This window comes from Rhipicephalus microplus, chromosome X, assembly GCF_043290135.1.
Source record: "Rhipicephalus microplus isolate Deutch F79 chromosome X, USDA_Rmic, whole genome shotgun sequence".
Lineage (NCBI taxonomy): Eukaryota > Metazoa > Arthropoda > Arachnida > Ixodida > Ixodidae > Rhipicephalus > Rhipicephalus microplus.
The window spans coordinates 411,563,999-411,581,302 of NC_134710.1; the positions used below are offsets into that span (position 1 = coordinate 411,563,999).

The 17,304-nt window shown below is 43.0% G+C and overlaps 1 protein-coding gene across 2 annotated transcripts in view; it reads right to left on the reverse strand.

Moving 5' to 3' along the window:
• Positions 1-2,108: 2,108 nt before the first annotated feature.
• The window catches only part of LOC119160984 (TBC1 domain family member 13), an 87,721-nt gene continuing 72,525 nt past the window's right edge, over positions 2,109-17,304 (reverse strand). For both annotated transcript variants that reach the window (XM_037413279.2, XM_075880272.1), the window contains exons 11-12: positions 8,842-8,899; positions 2,109-2,306 (exon numbers count right to left, since the gene is read on the reverse strand). In XM_037413279.2, coding sequence (XP_037269176.1) covers positions 2,223-2,306; positions 8,842-8,899 — 142 coding nt within the window. In that variant the 3' untranslated portion in view covers positions 2,109-2,222. The remainder of the gene's footprint in view (positions 2,307-8,841; positions 8,900-17,304) is intronic.

Here is a 17,304-nt window from a genome sequence, read left to right on the forward strand (position 1 = left end):
ACGCAGCATGTTTTTGTACATTCATAATTACACTGCGGTTTTGCTTACTTTTCTTAGCAAATAATTTTTTACGGTCAATGTTTGCCACTGCATGCCTATGGGAATGATTTTTACATTAAGCTCTATATGTCAAAGAGCCCTGACGAGGCGATATATCCATGAGTCAACTTTTTTTTTTACTTTACTGCACCCGTCTAAGTATGCTTGCGAAGCTGCAATGTGCAATAAGTTTTTTTTCCTTTTTCTAAGTTGTGCTGCACGTTGGCAACAGGCGTTCCCACGCATTATTTTTCAGGCAGACTTTCTCACAACCTTGGTTGACATTGCTGTTGCACTGACTTTTTATGGCAATGAAGAACACCATGTATTCATAGAGGTTGTATTGTGCAATCTGCGAGGGCAAGGTAATCATTGTTGAGAAGTGCCCACTTCGTCTCAATCAAAAATGCACCTGGGACAAGACTCATTTAGAAATAGCTTGTACTCGCTTAGAAATACCTTGTCTGCTATTTATATGGACTGGAAAACTTAAATACGAGCTAAAACGACAGTTTTTTTTTTTCGTAGCTTTCATCTCTCTGCTCCCTGAAACGATTGCGTTGTGGCAAGGTGTCTTTGGTTGTTTCCAAGCGCGCAGCCGCCACTTCCCTTTACGTCGACAGATTCAGAACTGTTAGAATATTTCCCCTTGCAGTATGGTCGTCCTCGAGATTTTCTCTTGGGGAGTGCAAACCATTGTTGCATCACAGCTTAGGGAGAGGGAAAGCGCTGGTCTAGTTTGGGTGACGGCAAGTGCTGTTGTGACTGCAAGGGGGCAAGTGCCCCTTTTGCACCCCCTTGCTGATGCCCATGGCTCGCAACATAGATATGTCATGTATACACGCTTCTAATTAGTACACGCAGTCATGTTTGCAGCACTTATGCCGGCGCGAACAGCAGTAGCCTCGTACCACACAAAATCTTGAGTTATCGGTTCACTATTGTAGTATAGTGCGGTAGACACGCCGTACGGAGAACACAGGGCACGGCGCTAAAGCGCCAGCCGACAAGAAGTAAGCAGCAGCCGGTAGCCAAGCAGGAACTCTCTTTTATATACACAAGCATCACGACATATACATATATGTACAACGCCCCCTAGGGGCTAGCCAACCGGTTCCAAAATCTGAACCGAAACCCCGATACCACATCATTCCCCCCTTTACCTTAGTGACTTCTGGCGGCACTGACTAATGCTCCCACGTTTAGTGCACATATATACCCCACAAAGTGGACGAGGAGACAGCAGCGTGGTTGCTAAATGGTAGGACATAGGATGCGTTATTAAAAGGTCACAGGTTCGGTCTCTGCCTGTGGCAAGTCATCTTTTCGTCCACTTTTCTTTCTCCACACTTACATTACCATTACTTTTAATGTCGTCTCCTATACTTTTACTTGGCATCAATGACTGTTAGTTTCTTAGTTTCATTAAAATGCACAAACACTCACACACACGAGGAAAAGGCTGGGAATTTCAGACAGCAGGCATCAATTAAAGCGAGCAGCAAACAAAGTAGTACAGCCTTGAGCCTAACAGTGTTATTGAAATGTAGCAAGTCACAGGTGCGCAGAAAATAATATTGTCGAGTGTCAAGTGCAAATAGTACAATCCAACCGAGGTCACTTGAAGTGCAGTTAAGCATGCTGCACTAGTCCAGTTGCTGCGAGGTCACCTTTTAGAAAACGTCAATCATCGATGAATAAGCAGTTGCAGATGACAAGAAATGTACTAGAGATTTCTTTAGGTCGCATACATTGAAAAGTTGCGAGGTTGCAGATTTCGTACAAATGCAGCAGATTAGCTAGGACAAGAAAGCAACAATCTGCTGTATCTGGGCTGCAGCTGTTTCGTTGCCGAGGTGCCACCACAGTGCTCTGCCTCTTCCACCTCGGATAAAATGAAAATTGCTGCTGTACTTGGCAGAGATTGCCTCAGTGAATTATGAGCAAGTGCAGTGTGTCCATATTTTAAAGTGAACAGCTGAGGCCAGAATAAGCTTACAATGAATGGCCTCATATTTGTGCATTAGGCCTTGTCAAGAGGACTTTGAATAAAGACAATGACTGCAATGTAACGAAGCAAAAAAAGTTTATTGTCCCCTTATGGGGAGTTGTGAGCATAATTGGTCGGTGCGGCCTAGAGCAGGAATGCAGTAGCTGCCTGTTTAGGTAGCTGCTGCACAGCATCAGCTGAAGGAAAACGTGAGGTCTTCCTGCTGGATAGACAGGGCCTGGGAAATCAGCTCGCTCACGTCCACGTCGGGAAAATTCTGCACCACGAGACAGAACACTCCATTCGTGCACATGGCCTTCAATAATTGCACACTTAATTCGAAGCACAACATTAACTGAAATGTCAATGCGTATTCGCCGTAAAGTTAGTGAATACATCGAAAGTTGTGCCATCATAGAAATGCAATACGAGTCTTTTTAATTCACCAATAACAAATCAGATACTCCTATGTACCATGAACTAAAATTACCAGTTTTTTTAGTAATCCTGTTGAAGCGTAAAATATTTTAGAAAAAAAAAACACTACAAGAAGTCGACGAAACCTTCCAATTGTCCCCAATATAGACTCTGAGTAAATGGAACCTGAAGAGACCGGGAAAATGTGTTCCATTCAACAGCAGTTCCGTTCACCGAGAGGCGAACATAAGTGCAGAATAAAAGTCCGAAACCAAGCATTGCACAGGCAATAGTTTCGTTCAAGCAGTACTTTCATGTAACAGATTTCAACGGTATTACAAAGGTTTCATGAAAAATACACAAAATTGGCTGGCCTAATGCATCATGAAACCACCCATCGCAAAATATGAGTAAATATTACTGGGGTACCACAAAGTACTCATGACACGTAATTCTTTAGGTGGCGGTCTTGTTACAAAACAAATGCACTGCCAATACTGTGAAATCTGAGGAAGTACGCAGCATGGTGAAACAGCCATTTTTGTTTGCAGCGTTTCTACTGCTTCATTCAACAAACCGTCAATGACAATGTTTGAGGTAAGCATGAAGGGTTTCCCCAGAAAAAGTAGAATGTTGTTAAGGAGATTTGCAAACATTGTATCCAACACTCACACTGCTTTTTTGGTGCACTTTATTCACTTCCTACTTGTTACAGCAGTTGAGATACATGTCGTTTTCAGAGAGTTCTGTCATGTTGCTTTCCCCTTCAGATGTGGAAACCAATTAGGAGCTGGCAAAGTGCCGGTGGGAGGAGCTATTTTGTGCTCTTTTGCCCGATGCAGGACTCAGTCACATGTGACAAGCAGTTTCGATGACTAAGATAGTCATTGCGATGTCTTCCCATTTATTGTACTTAAACATATTATTTAAGAAATCACTTAATTTAACCCAGTTTTGAGCATTGCTAGCCATGTTTTAGGCCTATACTGAGCGCTTGACAGTGAGCGTGACCACGCCACACGAGATCTATAAACGAACAAGCTGGGCCCTGATAGTGCTAGGCACTGAATTAGGCCTGCGCAAATAGAAATGACTAGAAAAGAATTAAACGGAGTAATTTTTTAATATTTCACGGATACATTTCGAGTACTTCAAAACCAAATTACAGAAAAAAAAGTTGCAAAAGATCCCTAAGCATATCCTTACAATGTAAGAACATGAAAGTGTTTTGTTTCGCTAGGTTGATGAAGTGTGCCAAGTGACTTTCTGTAGATGTCTTATGAAGACTGAGAAAATGCAGAGGCCAAATTGCATTTATTTACATGACCTTCTATAACTGAAGTTGTGTCAACAACACTTTACATGTTGGTGCCAGCATCATGAAAGAAGAGACTTTTTTTCCATGCACAGCTTTTACAAATGCGAGACGATTGCAAGCACACAAAAAAAATACATAGATTTTTTGAAAATCCATTTTGAGTTTATGCATTCCTTTTTCAACCACTTCCAAAATACATTCACTAAAAACTACCTAGAAGTGCCTAAAAAGGTTTGTTGCACCTGCTCATGTGATGAAACTCATCATGGAAATCAGAAAAAAAAAAAAGCTTTTCAAAAAAATTACAGCTTCTCCACAGCACAACCAAGCACCGTCATTTTGCACTCATCAGAGACAGCACTTCTTGTTCAAGTTCCCCGCTTTGGCTAGCTCTTCCACTTAGAAACAAGCGTAGAAAAAGAAAATGCACAAAAAGCGTAACAATTTCTTAAGGTGCCAAATGGCTGTGTCCACCAAGTTCTTTTAGCACGCCTCTCCACTGGTCCCATCTGTGCTTCGGGAGAGCGTCAGCTGCTGCTTGGGCATTGTGAAACCACGGCAGTCTAACATCATGCTACTTAGTGGCGCATTCAGAGCGTTCGTTCTGCGTTACCAGGTTGAGGATTACTTACAAATTAATTACACTCAAGTTTGGCAGCTGCAAGTGGAAGCTCAATTCTCAGGTTACCATAGCGTGCCAGGCTCGTCGCAAACATCGCAGCCATGCATCCCGGACTGACTCTCGGTTAGAAGCTCTGCTTATCACCACTTTGAATTTTGCTAAGAAGACCACAGCGGGATGACTTTTTAGTCTCAATCAAGCCCGATGCACTTTCAAAAATCGGACACTGTGGCCCCATACACATTGATCAAGCATACCTCTTGGAATTGTGGCTAGGCCTAACTACGCTCACGACCGCGCAATACACGAAACGATTTTCAACTGTGAGGCCAAAAAAAATCGTGCTAGAGGACACGCGAAATCAAAAAAGCCGCAGTGTGCTTTTTTACAAGCAACCAATGGCACCGTCAACTGAAATTTTGGAACCATGACTGGGCATTTTATGCAACAGACTTTTATGCAACAGCTTTTGTTACGCTGGGTCGTATTTATCATTTCATCAGTATATATACGAGAGGTGACAGTGACTTGCGCTGGCAAAGTGCGGCATTTTCGTCTGATGCAACCATGAGCATGTCGTACAATGTGAAAATTATCCCCGCTTAAAAAGAACATATATGCGCAGTATTTGGTAATCTGATACGTTCAGACAAGGCAGTATAAGTCGTGACACACACACACACACACACACACACACACACACACACACACACACACACACACACACGATGCTCTTGGGATCGTTTATTGACCGGCTAGAATCTGCCCTCAAAGACAGTTTCTTCAATGCTATCTAAGCCTACTAGATCAAAGTTGCGCGTTAAATGCCGTTTTGATATTGCAACACCGTTGAAGATTGGGCGCCGCAAAAGGAATGTGCAATGCCTGACACGTTTTCCTGGACAGAGCTGGCGTCGTCACTATTTCTTGGCTGCTGCCCCGTCTTGTTTGTTTGTGTAGGTGTGCTCAGGAATGACGAGAACACACATAAGCAATTTTAACGCGCGAGTGTTAAAAATGTGCCAGAAAATAAAACTGAAAGTATTTATCGTTTCATCAGTATATTTATGGGAGGTGACTGTGACTTGCGCTGGAAAAGTGCGGCATTTTCGTCTGATGCAACCATGAGCATATCAACCAAACACAGTAAAGTTTCGATTCATTGTTTTGTATTAAAAAAAAAAAGAACTCATCCTGTTACAAATACACATCTACTATGGTGCTATTTATTTTGCATATAGATGAGAGAGGCTATCGCTGACTAGCATTGTATGCTACTTTTGAGTAAATGACAATGAATGTCTGTGGCAACAAACAATGACATGCGATCGATATGTAAAAATACTTGCTACCAAGCACCCAGATCCTGTAATTGATTAGTGCACTAAGATATGTGAACTACATCTGGTGCGCGAATAAGAAACTTTGGAGTCGTGTGGAGCTTTTTAGAGTACGTGCAAAATCAGTCCTTCTGCCTCAAACTTACTATGACAAATATGCCCCCTATTTTACTTTAGAAAATGTTTTATTGGTTCTTTCGCAGACACACCTGTAAGGGGAGTGTCTGTGATAGTACAAATGGTCTTTGTATTACAGAGCTAGTATAATTACGGATCACGCGATAGTAAAGGCAAGAACTAATACTTCACAAAACAGATTAACACAGAGTAAAGTAGGCAAAGATGCCGTCGTGGCCATGTTGCCTTTCTCTCACGCAGTCTCCCAGAATGGATTGTTTGATTGATAAGTGGAATTTAATATCCAGAAACCACCATATGATTATGAGAGACGCCACAGTGGAGGACTCCGGAAACTTTGACCACCTGGGTTACGTGCACCCAAATTTGAGCACACGGGCCTACAGCATTTTCCCCTCCATCAAAAATGCAGCAACCGCAGCCAGGATTCAATTCTGCAACCTGCGCGTCAGCAGCCGAGTACCTTAGCCACTAGACTACCACAATGGGGCCTCCCAGAATGGATGCAGATACAAACCGGAATATAGGTCGAATTAAAAAAAAAAAAAAAAAACACAATGAAATGTTGACCCTCGAGTTATATACCAGTAATCGGCAAAAGAAAATGTGGAAGCCTCACAACAATGTGCCGGTGAAGTCAAATGCTTCCATTGCCATCGTGAGCATCAGCAGTGGGGCTGCAGGGCAAGGCTAGGCAAGGCCTACAGTGTAGTAGCAACGCCATTTTGCTTCACTTATTTTCGTCATCAGGTGTTTCATTTATTTATTTTTTTCCTTCAGAAATGAGTAGTAGTCAACGGTAGTTTACGCTAGATTCGAAGAAAAAAAAGTTGTCGAGTATGTCGAAGTGCACGGCAACCTGGTGGCACAATGAGAATTCGGTGCATCAGAGAAAAGCGTGCGATACTGGTGGAGCCAAAAGCAGCACATCATATCCTGCAGCACCCAAAAAAACTTCGTTTTGTGGACAAACTGCAGTGCACCCCGAATTAGAAACTTTACTTGCCGAATTCATCCGGGAGCTGCGTGCCAGGTCACTACGTGAGACATTGGAGTGCGTCTGAGTGAAAGCTATTGAAATAGCGCGCGACTCTGGGCTCATGAGGGCGCAATTCAAAGGCTCGCCATTGTGGGTGCACCGATTTATGAAGCAGAATAGCTTTGCGCTGAGAACTGCCCGAATATTTTGATAAAAAGCTGGTCGAGTACCAACGCTTTGTCGACAGCGTTGCTACAAGATGGGACAAATTGAAAACGCTGACAAAACTCCTATCTGGTTTGATGAGCCCTCGAACCAGACTGTGACCGCTAAAGGATCCAATCAAGAGAAACTCTTGACAATAGGCAACAAGCATTCGTGATTTACAGTGATGCTCGTTTGCACAGCTGACGGAAAGAAGCTGCCCCCTTATACAATTTTCAAGAGAAAAGAGTTACCAATAAAAAAAAAAAAAAACTTTCCCCGAGATGTTATCGAGAGAGAAAAAAGGGTTCAGGAATGAGTCCCTCACACTTGAGTAGATCCGGCTAGTGTGGAATCAACAACCCAATACGCTTTTTCAGCGACAGAGCATGTTAGTGTTCAACTCATTTCGAGGCCACCTCACGACCGATGGGAAGGGAGCTCTGTTCGATGGCAAGACGGACTTTGTCGTGATTCCCGGGGGACTAACATCAATCGTCAAGTTACTAGATGTAGTGCTCAATAAACCCTTCAAAGATTGCGTGCACAAACTCTACAATGAGTGGATGCTGGGCGGCAATCCCAAGACCCCACCCCCACTGGCCGCCTCAGACATCCACCACTCGGGACAATTTGTGGCTGGGTGTCGTCAGCATGGAAACCTTTTCCAGAAGAAATGGTGTGCAAGTCTTTCCCTAAATGCTGATATCAGCAATGTATTGGACGGAGCGGAGGACAATGCACTTTGGGACGTAACTAGTACGTCCCATTGTATAATTGTAGCTACCATAGTATAATTAGATTCTGTGTTGTATAAGCTAACATGTATTATTATATGGTGTATTACCAAACATTGTACTTATAAGATATTTATTTGTATGATCTAACCGTATTGACTGCTTTTTGTTCATTTATAACTTTTGGTAAATAACTCACCCCCCTCTATAATGCCATTTGGCCCTGGGGGTAAAATAAAAAAATAAATATAGTGAGAAACAGACATCGGCAGATTCAAGTTCGGGCACACCTGAGTGACAGCACCTTGTTGCCTTCTGGACTTTGCCTTCATAAAATTAGTGTCCAAATAAAAATAAACGTCACCACAGTGAAGCTGATTGATTTGATTGACATGTGGAATTTAACGTCCCAAAACCACCATATGATTATGAGAAACGCCGTAGTGGAGGGCTCCGGACATTTCGACCACCTGGGGTTCTTTAACATGCACCCAAATCTGAGTACACGAGCCTATAACATTTCCGCCTCCATCAGAAATGCAGCCCCCGCAGCCAGGATTCGATCCCGCGACCTGTGGGTCAGCAGCAGAGTACCTTAGCCACTAGACCACCGTGGTGGGGCGCCACAGTGCAGCTGGTTGTGTCACGTATTTATTAAAGTAAGGGCGCGCCAAAATACTTCGCAATTTGTTTAAAATTTCTTTTTTAGAAGTTCAAAGTATTTCGGTTTTTACGGTGATTGCAAGAACATACTGCAAGGAATCAACAAGTTTTCATGTTTGCAAATTATAGAGCACAGTGTGCTACAGGCCCCTATCCGCCCAACCCTCGCTGTCCTATCTCTGAAGAGCACTTGGCGCTACCCTTTTGAAACTAGACAACGCCAATCTAGATGCACTAAGGAGGTAAAGTATCTCGCTAGGTAGACCACGTATGTGCAGACTCCCCCTGTATTTATCCGCCGTTACGCCTCGCCAGCGAGTGGCTGCGTGTTCCGTGTTCCAAATCATTCTTAGCTTCTATGCACTTTCAACAGAACCTGCAAGAGCATGCGTACCTGAAGAAGCTTGATGTTGGAGGGAAAGTCGCCCATCATGAGCTTGTCCCGCAACTTCCTGCAAAAAAAAAAAAAAAAAGAAGTTCAAACAAATGACCACACACTATTTTCTGGATTTCCTTATTCCAGGGGCCTTGCGCCCATTTGTCTACTTAGAGTGCATCTCGGTGGCTACTCCTGGAACAAAACTTGCATGCCAAAACCAGTTTGGCAACCACTGCATGAATGGAGCCCCCTGAAAAATGACAGACAGTGATGTGCACCAAATACTGTGCTGAACTGGTGAGATGTAACGAGAGGTTGACTGCTCTTTTGAAAAAAGCAGTACGGAAAGTGCAAGTAAACAAAATTGCATCACAGTCAATCACACAGTAGTTGAATGGAAATGAATTGCTAGCCATTGTACATAATACAAGCATTCGAGAGAAAAAATGCACATTACAATATAATTTGATGAAGCTAAGTGCATGACCATACTTATTTATTTTTATTTTATTTACAGGTACTGCAATCCCCATAACGGATTTTAGCAGGGTGGAAATACATCGTCATGGTAAAAAAAATTTAGGCAGCAAAACAACAAAGGGTAGCAAACATTGAGTCCAAAAAAATACAATAAAGATCAATACAGAGCACGCATATAAAACAACTACATAAAAATGGCGAAAAATATACATATTTGAACGAGATCATGTTGCAGATTGGAAAGTAATTAACCGATATTTGCAGCAAATGAAGACAGTGAAAGTTGAGCAACTTGAGTGTTAGTCAGGTTATTACAGTCTTTAGAAAAAAAGAATATTTGAAACAATTATTTTTTACGCGGATGGAGTCCTTGTTAGGTGATGCTTTTGTCTTGTCGCATACCCAGAAGAAAAAGTAATGATGTCAGAAATATTACTATTATAATGCTTATTCATAAGCTGAAATAAAAATTTTAATCTGGGAAACACGATTGCGTTCCGTAAGTGCGGGCAAATTGGCTTGTTTTAGGAGTTCTGTTGCAGAGATACGGGAGCAGTTATTGTAGATGAAGCGGACCGTCTTCTGTTGCACCCGTTCAAGTATTTTTATGTTAGTTTGAGTAAAGGGGTCCCAAATGCCACTGCTTAGAGTTGGTATACCTTCGTACTTGCACGTGCAAACAGCATTGAACAGGCAGAGGCTCCAGTGCTTTAAACGTGAATTTTATACATTCGTGTAATGCTTTTGTTGAATAACATATTATGCACACGATTGTGTTAAAATTGAATTTTTAAACAACTTGGAGCATTAATTATACATTTATTATATCCACACAGGTGTAACAGAAACAAATGTAGTAGTCATCAAACCTGTTTGCAGTGTGCAATGTAGTACAGTACAGACCACTTATAACGTAACCGCCTATAGCGCAGAACCGCTAATAATGCGGTCTTTTTCTACTCCCATTTACCATCCCATAGAACCACATGTAAACCAATACCACTTATTGTGCAATCCCCTAAGATGAAAGACCGGTTTTAATGCAGTTGCTGAAAAATCTTTGTGACAAACGCAGTAGGGAGCGCGCTGGGCGTGCCACTAGGGAGTGAGCGAAGAGGTCATTACGAAGGAGAGGATGTGGAGTGAGGAAAAAGAAAAAGCGCTGCCCGCTACTCGCTGAGTGGGGGGAGAGCGGTGGTCTAGGCGACGAATGAAGCCTTTGCACCAGCACAGTCCACCACCACCGCGCCTACAGTTTACCAGCATCGCTCAGGCCGCTTGCTGCCAGCTGTGTGCGACTCAACATGGCACGTGCGATCCCGACCTTATCAGATGCACTCAAGAGTTTTCTGTCCGGAAAAAAGTCGCTGTCATCCAGCTTGTCACAAATACCGCATTTGTAACGTTGCCCGTAAGCTTAAAAGCTTTTACAGTTTTATGATGCGAGCTTTCGCATCTGTTGCCTGTGAGCGGTGTTACATAAGCTTGGTGGGTTATCGTTGATTTCCTGGCCGCAAACTCAAACTCTGTATCACGCACGTTGTTTTTGGTTCAGTGCTTGAGTGCGACATTTTCGATGCCCGATCTTCATGTCTTAGTCAAACTTTCTGCGACAATATATCGAACCGCAGGCTAGGCCTAATCAACGTTGGTTGCACTTCGGTAGCAGTAGCGTGCTATTAAGTTGTGATTTGGTAGAGAATACAAGAAACTCTTTGCGCTGTCAGAGGGTGGCACGTGCAGCACTCGATTGGTGGTTTGCAATTCGATTGCGATGTCTTGAAATCGGGTGTGCGCCCGTAAAGCTGAATGAATGCAGTCTTTCAGCACGTGAAATTTTGAGCGTAGTTCGACAGTTTCTGTGTAATGCCCATAATCGAGGCAGTTTGAGAAGCAGTCAGCGAATAAACCTCTACCAAGGTACATCACAGAGCGCCGTCACCGGCGCATGTGCAAGGCGATGGTTGGCAAAGCATTGCTGCTGGTGCTTCAGCGTGGCGCAGCCATGCAGTGCTTGCGACAGGTTTTTTTCTTTTTTTAAATGCTTAAAGTTCAGCTTACTGTGGCTGAAAGGTATGAACAATACTGATTCACCTTTAAGAACGGTAAAACGAAGAATATTATGTACGGTCTATACTGTGTGAATAACGATGTCTCTTGTTTGCGAAAACATTGGCATTCATTCTGGGTTAGTGGCACTAACCGGCCGGAGACAGAACTTCACGATTCGACATTTTAGTCAAGGTAAAAATGCACTTGACACGATCATCTGCGGGTAGATACTTCTCATCGTTTGCCCAGTGTGCAGAAAAAAAAAAAAGAGTGCATGATCTCCGGGATTGAAGGATACGATTATGTATGAACTATTAGGGTGCTTCAGCATTGCAGAAGCCACATATACGCTGCGCCATGGCGAATCCAATGAATGTATAACTCCTACTATCCGAGACCTAATACGTCTTAATCGAAATAGAGGAGATTATTGTTTCTCATATAGTTATTCGGTACCATTACGGCTCGGCCTTCATAAAATAACAGTGCACATTGCAATTTGTGTATCAAGTTTAAAATAGCAAAGTATGCAAACACGTTGTAGGCATCAGATGTGGCGAAGTAACTGCGCAAGAGATCATTTACAGAACTAAGTTATTGGGGTTAAAATCCCATAAACTTTCAGTGGCTTATGGGAATGCCGTAGGGTTAGAGTTTTGCTTTAATTTTCACAGGGATTTGTTAACCTCAGCCTAAACACAGAAAAATGTAATTCTTGTTTGTTTTATTCCTTTTTTTCATTCATCTCAGATTAAAACTTTTCGTAGTGAGTGAGGATCTTACCCGTGACCTTGTGCTGAGCAGCTTAAAACCATGCTGCCGCCAATGTTGTGCCTTCTTTAAAACTGCAGTGCACAAGTCACGAGAGAAATTGAGTATGTTCACATCCATGCGACACAAATATTTCTCAAAGCGCCAGTCACCGTGAACATGCAGAATGTTTGCTTTCGAAGAGGATGGATCGATGGATGCGAAACTTCAAGTCCTGAGGTGACTCAACGCGCAGCAGGCCGCTCCCATGCTGGGACAGTCAGGCCAAGCCCGACCACCGCATCGTGGGCCCATACAATCGACACTAGTTCCCTACAGCCCTGATGCTTCAGAGTGTTAACCTGTCTCCGAGGCTGCTCAACAAGCTGAAGAGTGCCGCAAGCTCGCCCGCACGTTCACCTCAGGAAAAGCAATAACGCCAGAAAGAAAACCACAATACCTTGGTTCCAGATCCCAGCTATGCACCAAGGTCTCTTAACTATTTTGTTACCATGCCTATTCAAATCGATCACCGGTGATCCATGCTTTGGATTGTCGATTTTGGCATGTTGAATTTGTTGCTCTTGCACTCAGCACACTTTAGTTGTTAATCCAGCCACCTAACCTCTCAGAATCAATTTGAATTGGCTCGTTTTGGCTACACAGTGTTTTTAGACAGCCCTTTGTGCGAACTAATATGCGTGTGTTGTTGGGAAAATGGACTTCGGTGGCAAACATGACAAAAGTGCGTGCCCCTCGCAGTTATGCTGCAGTAAAATCAAACTTCTGTAATCAAAAAAACCTTTGCAAGTCAAACATCGATTCAAGGTGTCAGCTCCGCAATCTGACAGTGATGAGCAGTTATATTTTGCAGAAATGTACACCAGCTATTCAATAGAGAGCTGTTGCTAGGAGTCAGTGAAATTTATTCTACAAAAAAGCATTTCAGAAGGCCCATCGCATGTGTGAAGCGTGTAGGTGGCTTTATCAGCCAGTTTCCAGCAGCTTTGGTTTGACTTGTATCATATCAGATACAGCACCAGACCTAGTGTCACTTGTCACTCCTATGGCGTCGTCGCCACGTGCGTATGGACGCGCACCTGCGCACCATTATATCAGACAGCACCGCATCTAGTGTCACTAGTCGCTCCTATGCCGTCGTCACGCATGTATGGACGCGCACCTGCACTGCAAAAAACATGCGCCACTTGAAACTATATTGCAATCGCATCTGAATTCAGTGAAGACGAGCTTAAAGACGATGACAGCACCTCAGCTTCAAGTTTCATAGCGGTGACGTTTTGCATCAGCCCGAGACATCCACAGCTTCTCATGTGTTTGTTTTGTTCACGGCCTCAGGTTTTCTCCTCCGTCGCAAGTGCGTAGCTGCGGACCTTTGTGCATAATTTTATAGCCTAGTACTCTGGTTATGTCTGAGGTCCACACTTTGCTGGGGCGTGGTGTGCTAGCGCCGGCTGCAGAACTTCTCGCCATGACAACAAGGTCAGCGAAGCACATCTTGGCCCTGACTACGGAGCAGCGCTAAACATTTTATGATCGCGCGCGATATGGTTATTTTTTTTTATACGATGTGAAAAAATGCAAAGTGTTATGCTTGGATGCATATAGTGCAACGCCAATCTATGCAGAGTGAGGTGACTGATGCAAAGAGCGCTCGCTATTTGGTCTAGCGAGCAACCTTAGAGTAGCTAGCTAGACCAAATAGCGAACCTAATTGGACATCTGATTTACAGATGGATTACTCACATCACAGGTACCCATCAATAATGAAACATTTACAGGCTGTTATTGCAAAAAAATTACCAAATTACTGAGTAATATGTACGAGTTCACTCGTGTCTCACGAAAAACCAAGCAATGCTTTACTGCATGGCACGAGCAATAAAACAGCACCTCGGTTATGGTTTTCTTTGTCGATATGAATAGAGACGTTCTATACAACATTTATCATTTTTATACAGTTCCTAGGTCATTCTTCTTCAAAATGTAGAATCTGAGTACAGTCGAACCCGGCTACAACAAAACTGACGGGGCGCGGAAAACATTTTGTTGAAACGAAAATTTTGTTGTAGTGAAAATAGAAAAAAAAATATCCCTGATCTGAGCTAGCAAAACAAAAGAATGTTTATTCTCAAAATTCAAAAACATGTTCGCTGCTTCCTATTCTTTCCCAGCGGCGTCACGACGCGATTCTCACCCATGCATAGCGTAGTCATTGTGAAAAGCACGCTGAAACAATGCCTGAAACCGCTTTTGTGAACGAACCAAACAGTTGCATTAACACATTAACACCAGCAGCTGTCCGCCGTCAAAAGTATCCGACAACACCGAGATGGAGGCAGGGCATCGTGGAGCGGTGGCTTTTGCATTATTATATGCCATTCTTAACATCTATCACTCGCAGCTAGCTGATTTTATTGATAATGCGGACGAACAGCAGCTCTGATTAATTACCACACTGGCAAAGTGCGAACGTAATGATAAGCATAGTATTCTGAAAAGGCATCGTGCCGCGGTTGCGCCCAGCAGCTTCGAGAAGAAAACCATGAACTGAGCTTCAGCTTCGAATCGTCTGCGGCTCAAAAGCATGCCAGTGGCAAAACAAAAGCAGGGCAGTATCATTGTCATCACTATCGAGCAATGGCGGCACCCATACTGGCTGAACAGCAGCGGTATAGTGGCGGTTTCTGGTGGTGCCAACGCGTGTTTTAGATTTCGTTGACGCATTTTCAGGCTCTTAAAATGCATTGAAACGTTAAAAATTGGGTTTAGTGCATAGAAATAAGTATCTGAGCCTGGAATTGCATCGAAAAATTTTGTTGAAGCGGGACGATCTAAGAAAAAGTGTTTGTTGTGGCGACAACATTTATGCATTATCTCCTATGGACTCCTGACGAGGAATCGTGAATTTTTCGTTGTAGCGGATTTCGACAGTAATCTATATTGAGAATATATTTTAATATGTAGTGTTTTGATTGCACTGTTTACCAGCTGACAACCAAAAATTACACCTTTTCAAATCTTTATTCATTTAAAATAATTTTGTTGCTGTACAACATATACTTTTTGAAAAAAGCATTTTATTGTGCACAATTTGGTATGCTGAAATACATACTGCAGTTCTCTTTAAACTGGCAAAAGCATTTTTTCCAAGACATATGAGAAATAGCCGTTTTCGCGCAGTAAGAAAAGAGTTGAGGTTTTTTTTTTTTTTTTGCTGCCATCTACGACCCGCAAATAGCTGCATGTTAATCAAACAGAATCGTGCATTATAGGCTGTGACCCTTCTGTTTAAAAGCTGCGACTTTAGAAAATAGCAATTGACAAACTTCTGTCGAAAGAATCTCGAGATGCGCAGCGCCGCTATGCAAAGAGATGCAGCCCACAGAACTTCTCGCTGACGAGTACCTGCTCCAAGAAAGAGGATGATGGGTGGGGTGCTCGCAGCGAAATCACACTGTTTGCCAACAGGGCGAGGTCTATTTCGCGATAGAGCTTCTTTTTTTTTTTTTCGATGATGCTTTCTTTTTTGTGAGCGACTCTAAAGTGGCTCGCACATTTATAAAAATATTCTATTATAAATTAAGCAATTCACCAAAAGCACTAAACTTTTGCCAGTTTGTTTGAGAACGCACAAGGATTAAGATGCACAAGACAGATCATAGTAAAAAATAGGTTGTCATGGCCCCTTTTTCCGTTTATTGTCATGGGCCTAATGGCCACTACAAGTAACTGCAGTATGTGCCAACAAGCTATCAGAGAAACTGATATTGGGAACCACATAAGTTAAAATAAGGCACCCGAGAAAAGCTTTTTAAAGGGCCTTGCACCAGTGGTGCAATCTTGAACGCGTTCTAAATTCGGACAAAGGCATTCCGTTTGTTACGTCAAAAAATAGGTGGTACGCAGTGGTCGCGAGGACGAGCGGAAGCGAACAGCCAATGAAGAAAATGGAGGCCTGCGTCACAATTTCAACGTCTGCTTGGGGACAGTATAGCAAGCTGAGAAGTGTTTGTAACATGTTGAGGAATGTTCAATTATTATTGCTCACAATGAAAATGTGATGGCACTAATTTTCAAACATTGAATTTCAATGCATTGCAATTGCAACACATTTTTTCTGCTATTATTTTGAAATCGCGCTAGGCACCGCCATTTAGTGGGACATTTAGTAGTGGTGCTAGGTACAACCCCGTTTCAAGAACTTGCTCTAATCATCTCTCCATTACTATTTAAATTCAAAAGGCACGACTTTTGAAGCCATTGGCTCAGTTGATTGAAATCATAATAAAGGCCACCGCAACCAATAGCCAAAAAGAACGTCTCCTCCGCATTTCCGAGGCTCAGTGCACGATGGTGCTTGCCTTCATTTAGGCGTGTCCCTAGATCACAGCGAAAGCCATCGAGCTGGAGCACGGCTTCATTTTCGCCAACCAACGGCAGCTGTAGCAGGAGCTAAGTAACATGCTTAACTATAAAGGGCCTGCCCAGAGAAAACAATCTCGGCATATCTATGCATATTCTCAGCATATTCGTCTGCACGTAGACGTTGTGGGTGCACGACGTGCCCATTGCGCCGATGCGGTTGTGCTTTGCATGGCCTTTGCATGACCGAACACGCGGCGTGTTAATACGCCACGTGATCGCCGTTTCAGAGGCCGTGCGCTTTGTGTTTGTGCCGCTGTGCTTGCGTAGCGCTATCAGCAATGCAGGTTTCTCCTGCATTCGATAGATGGCTCTTTGCCGCAGAAGACGGGACTTTCAAAATTTTATTGACGTCGTCCGCGCTCGCGCTACTCGCAACTTTTTAGCATGGTCGTGAAACTGTGTGTTGACTTTTACTGTGCTATTTTGTGATATAATAGCTTCATTTAACGTTGTTTCGATCTTCAACAGCACTAGCTACCATACCAAAATAAAATAAGAAGATACATCAAAAAATATTTTTTTCTTCTTTTTTCAAGGACAGAGGCGGGAGGTATTTAAAAAAGAAAAAAAAAAAACATTTTTTAATGTATCTGCTTATTTTATTTCGGTATGGTACCTAGTGCCGTAACACCAAAATTTGTAACCACATTACACATCTCGAAGGCCATGCTTTACAGTCTCACATGCCATCATGCACGAGGGATTGCGAACGTGGCAATGAGATCGTCGAATGGCTTCGTTCAGGTG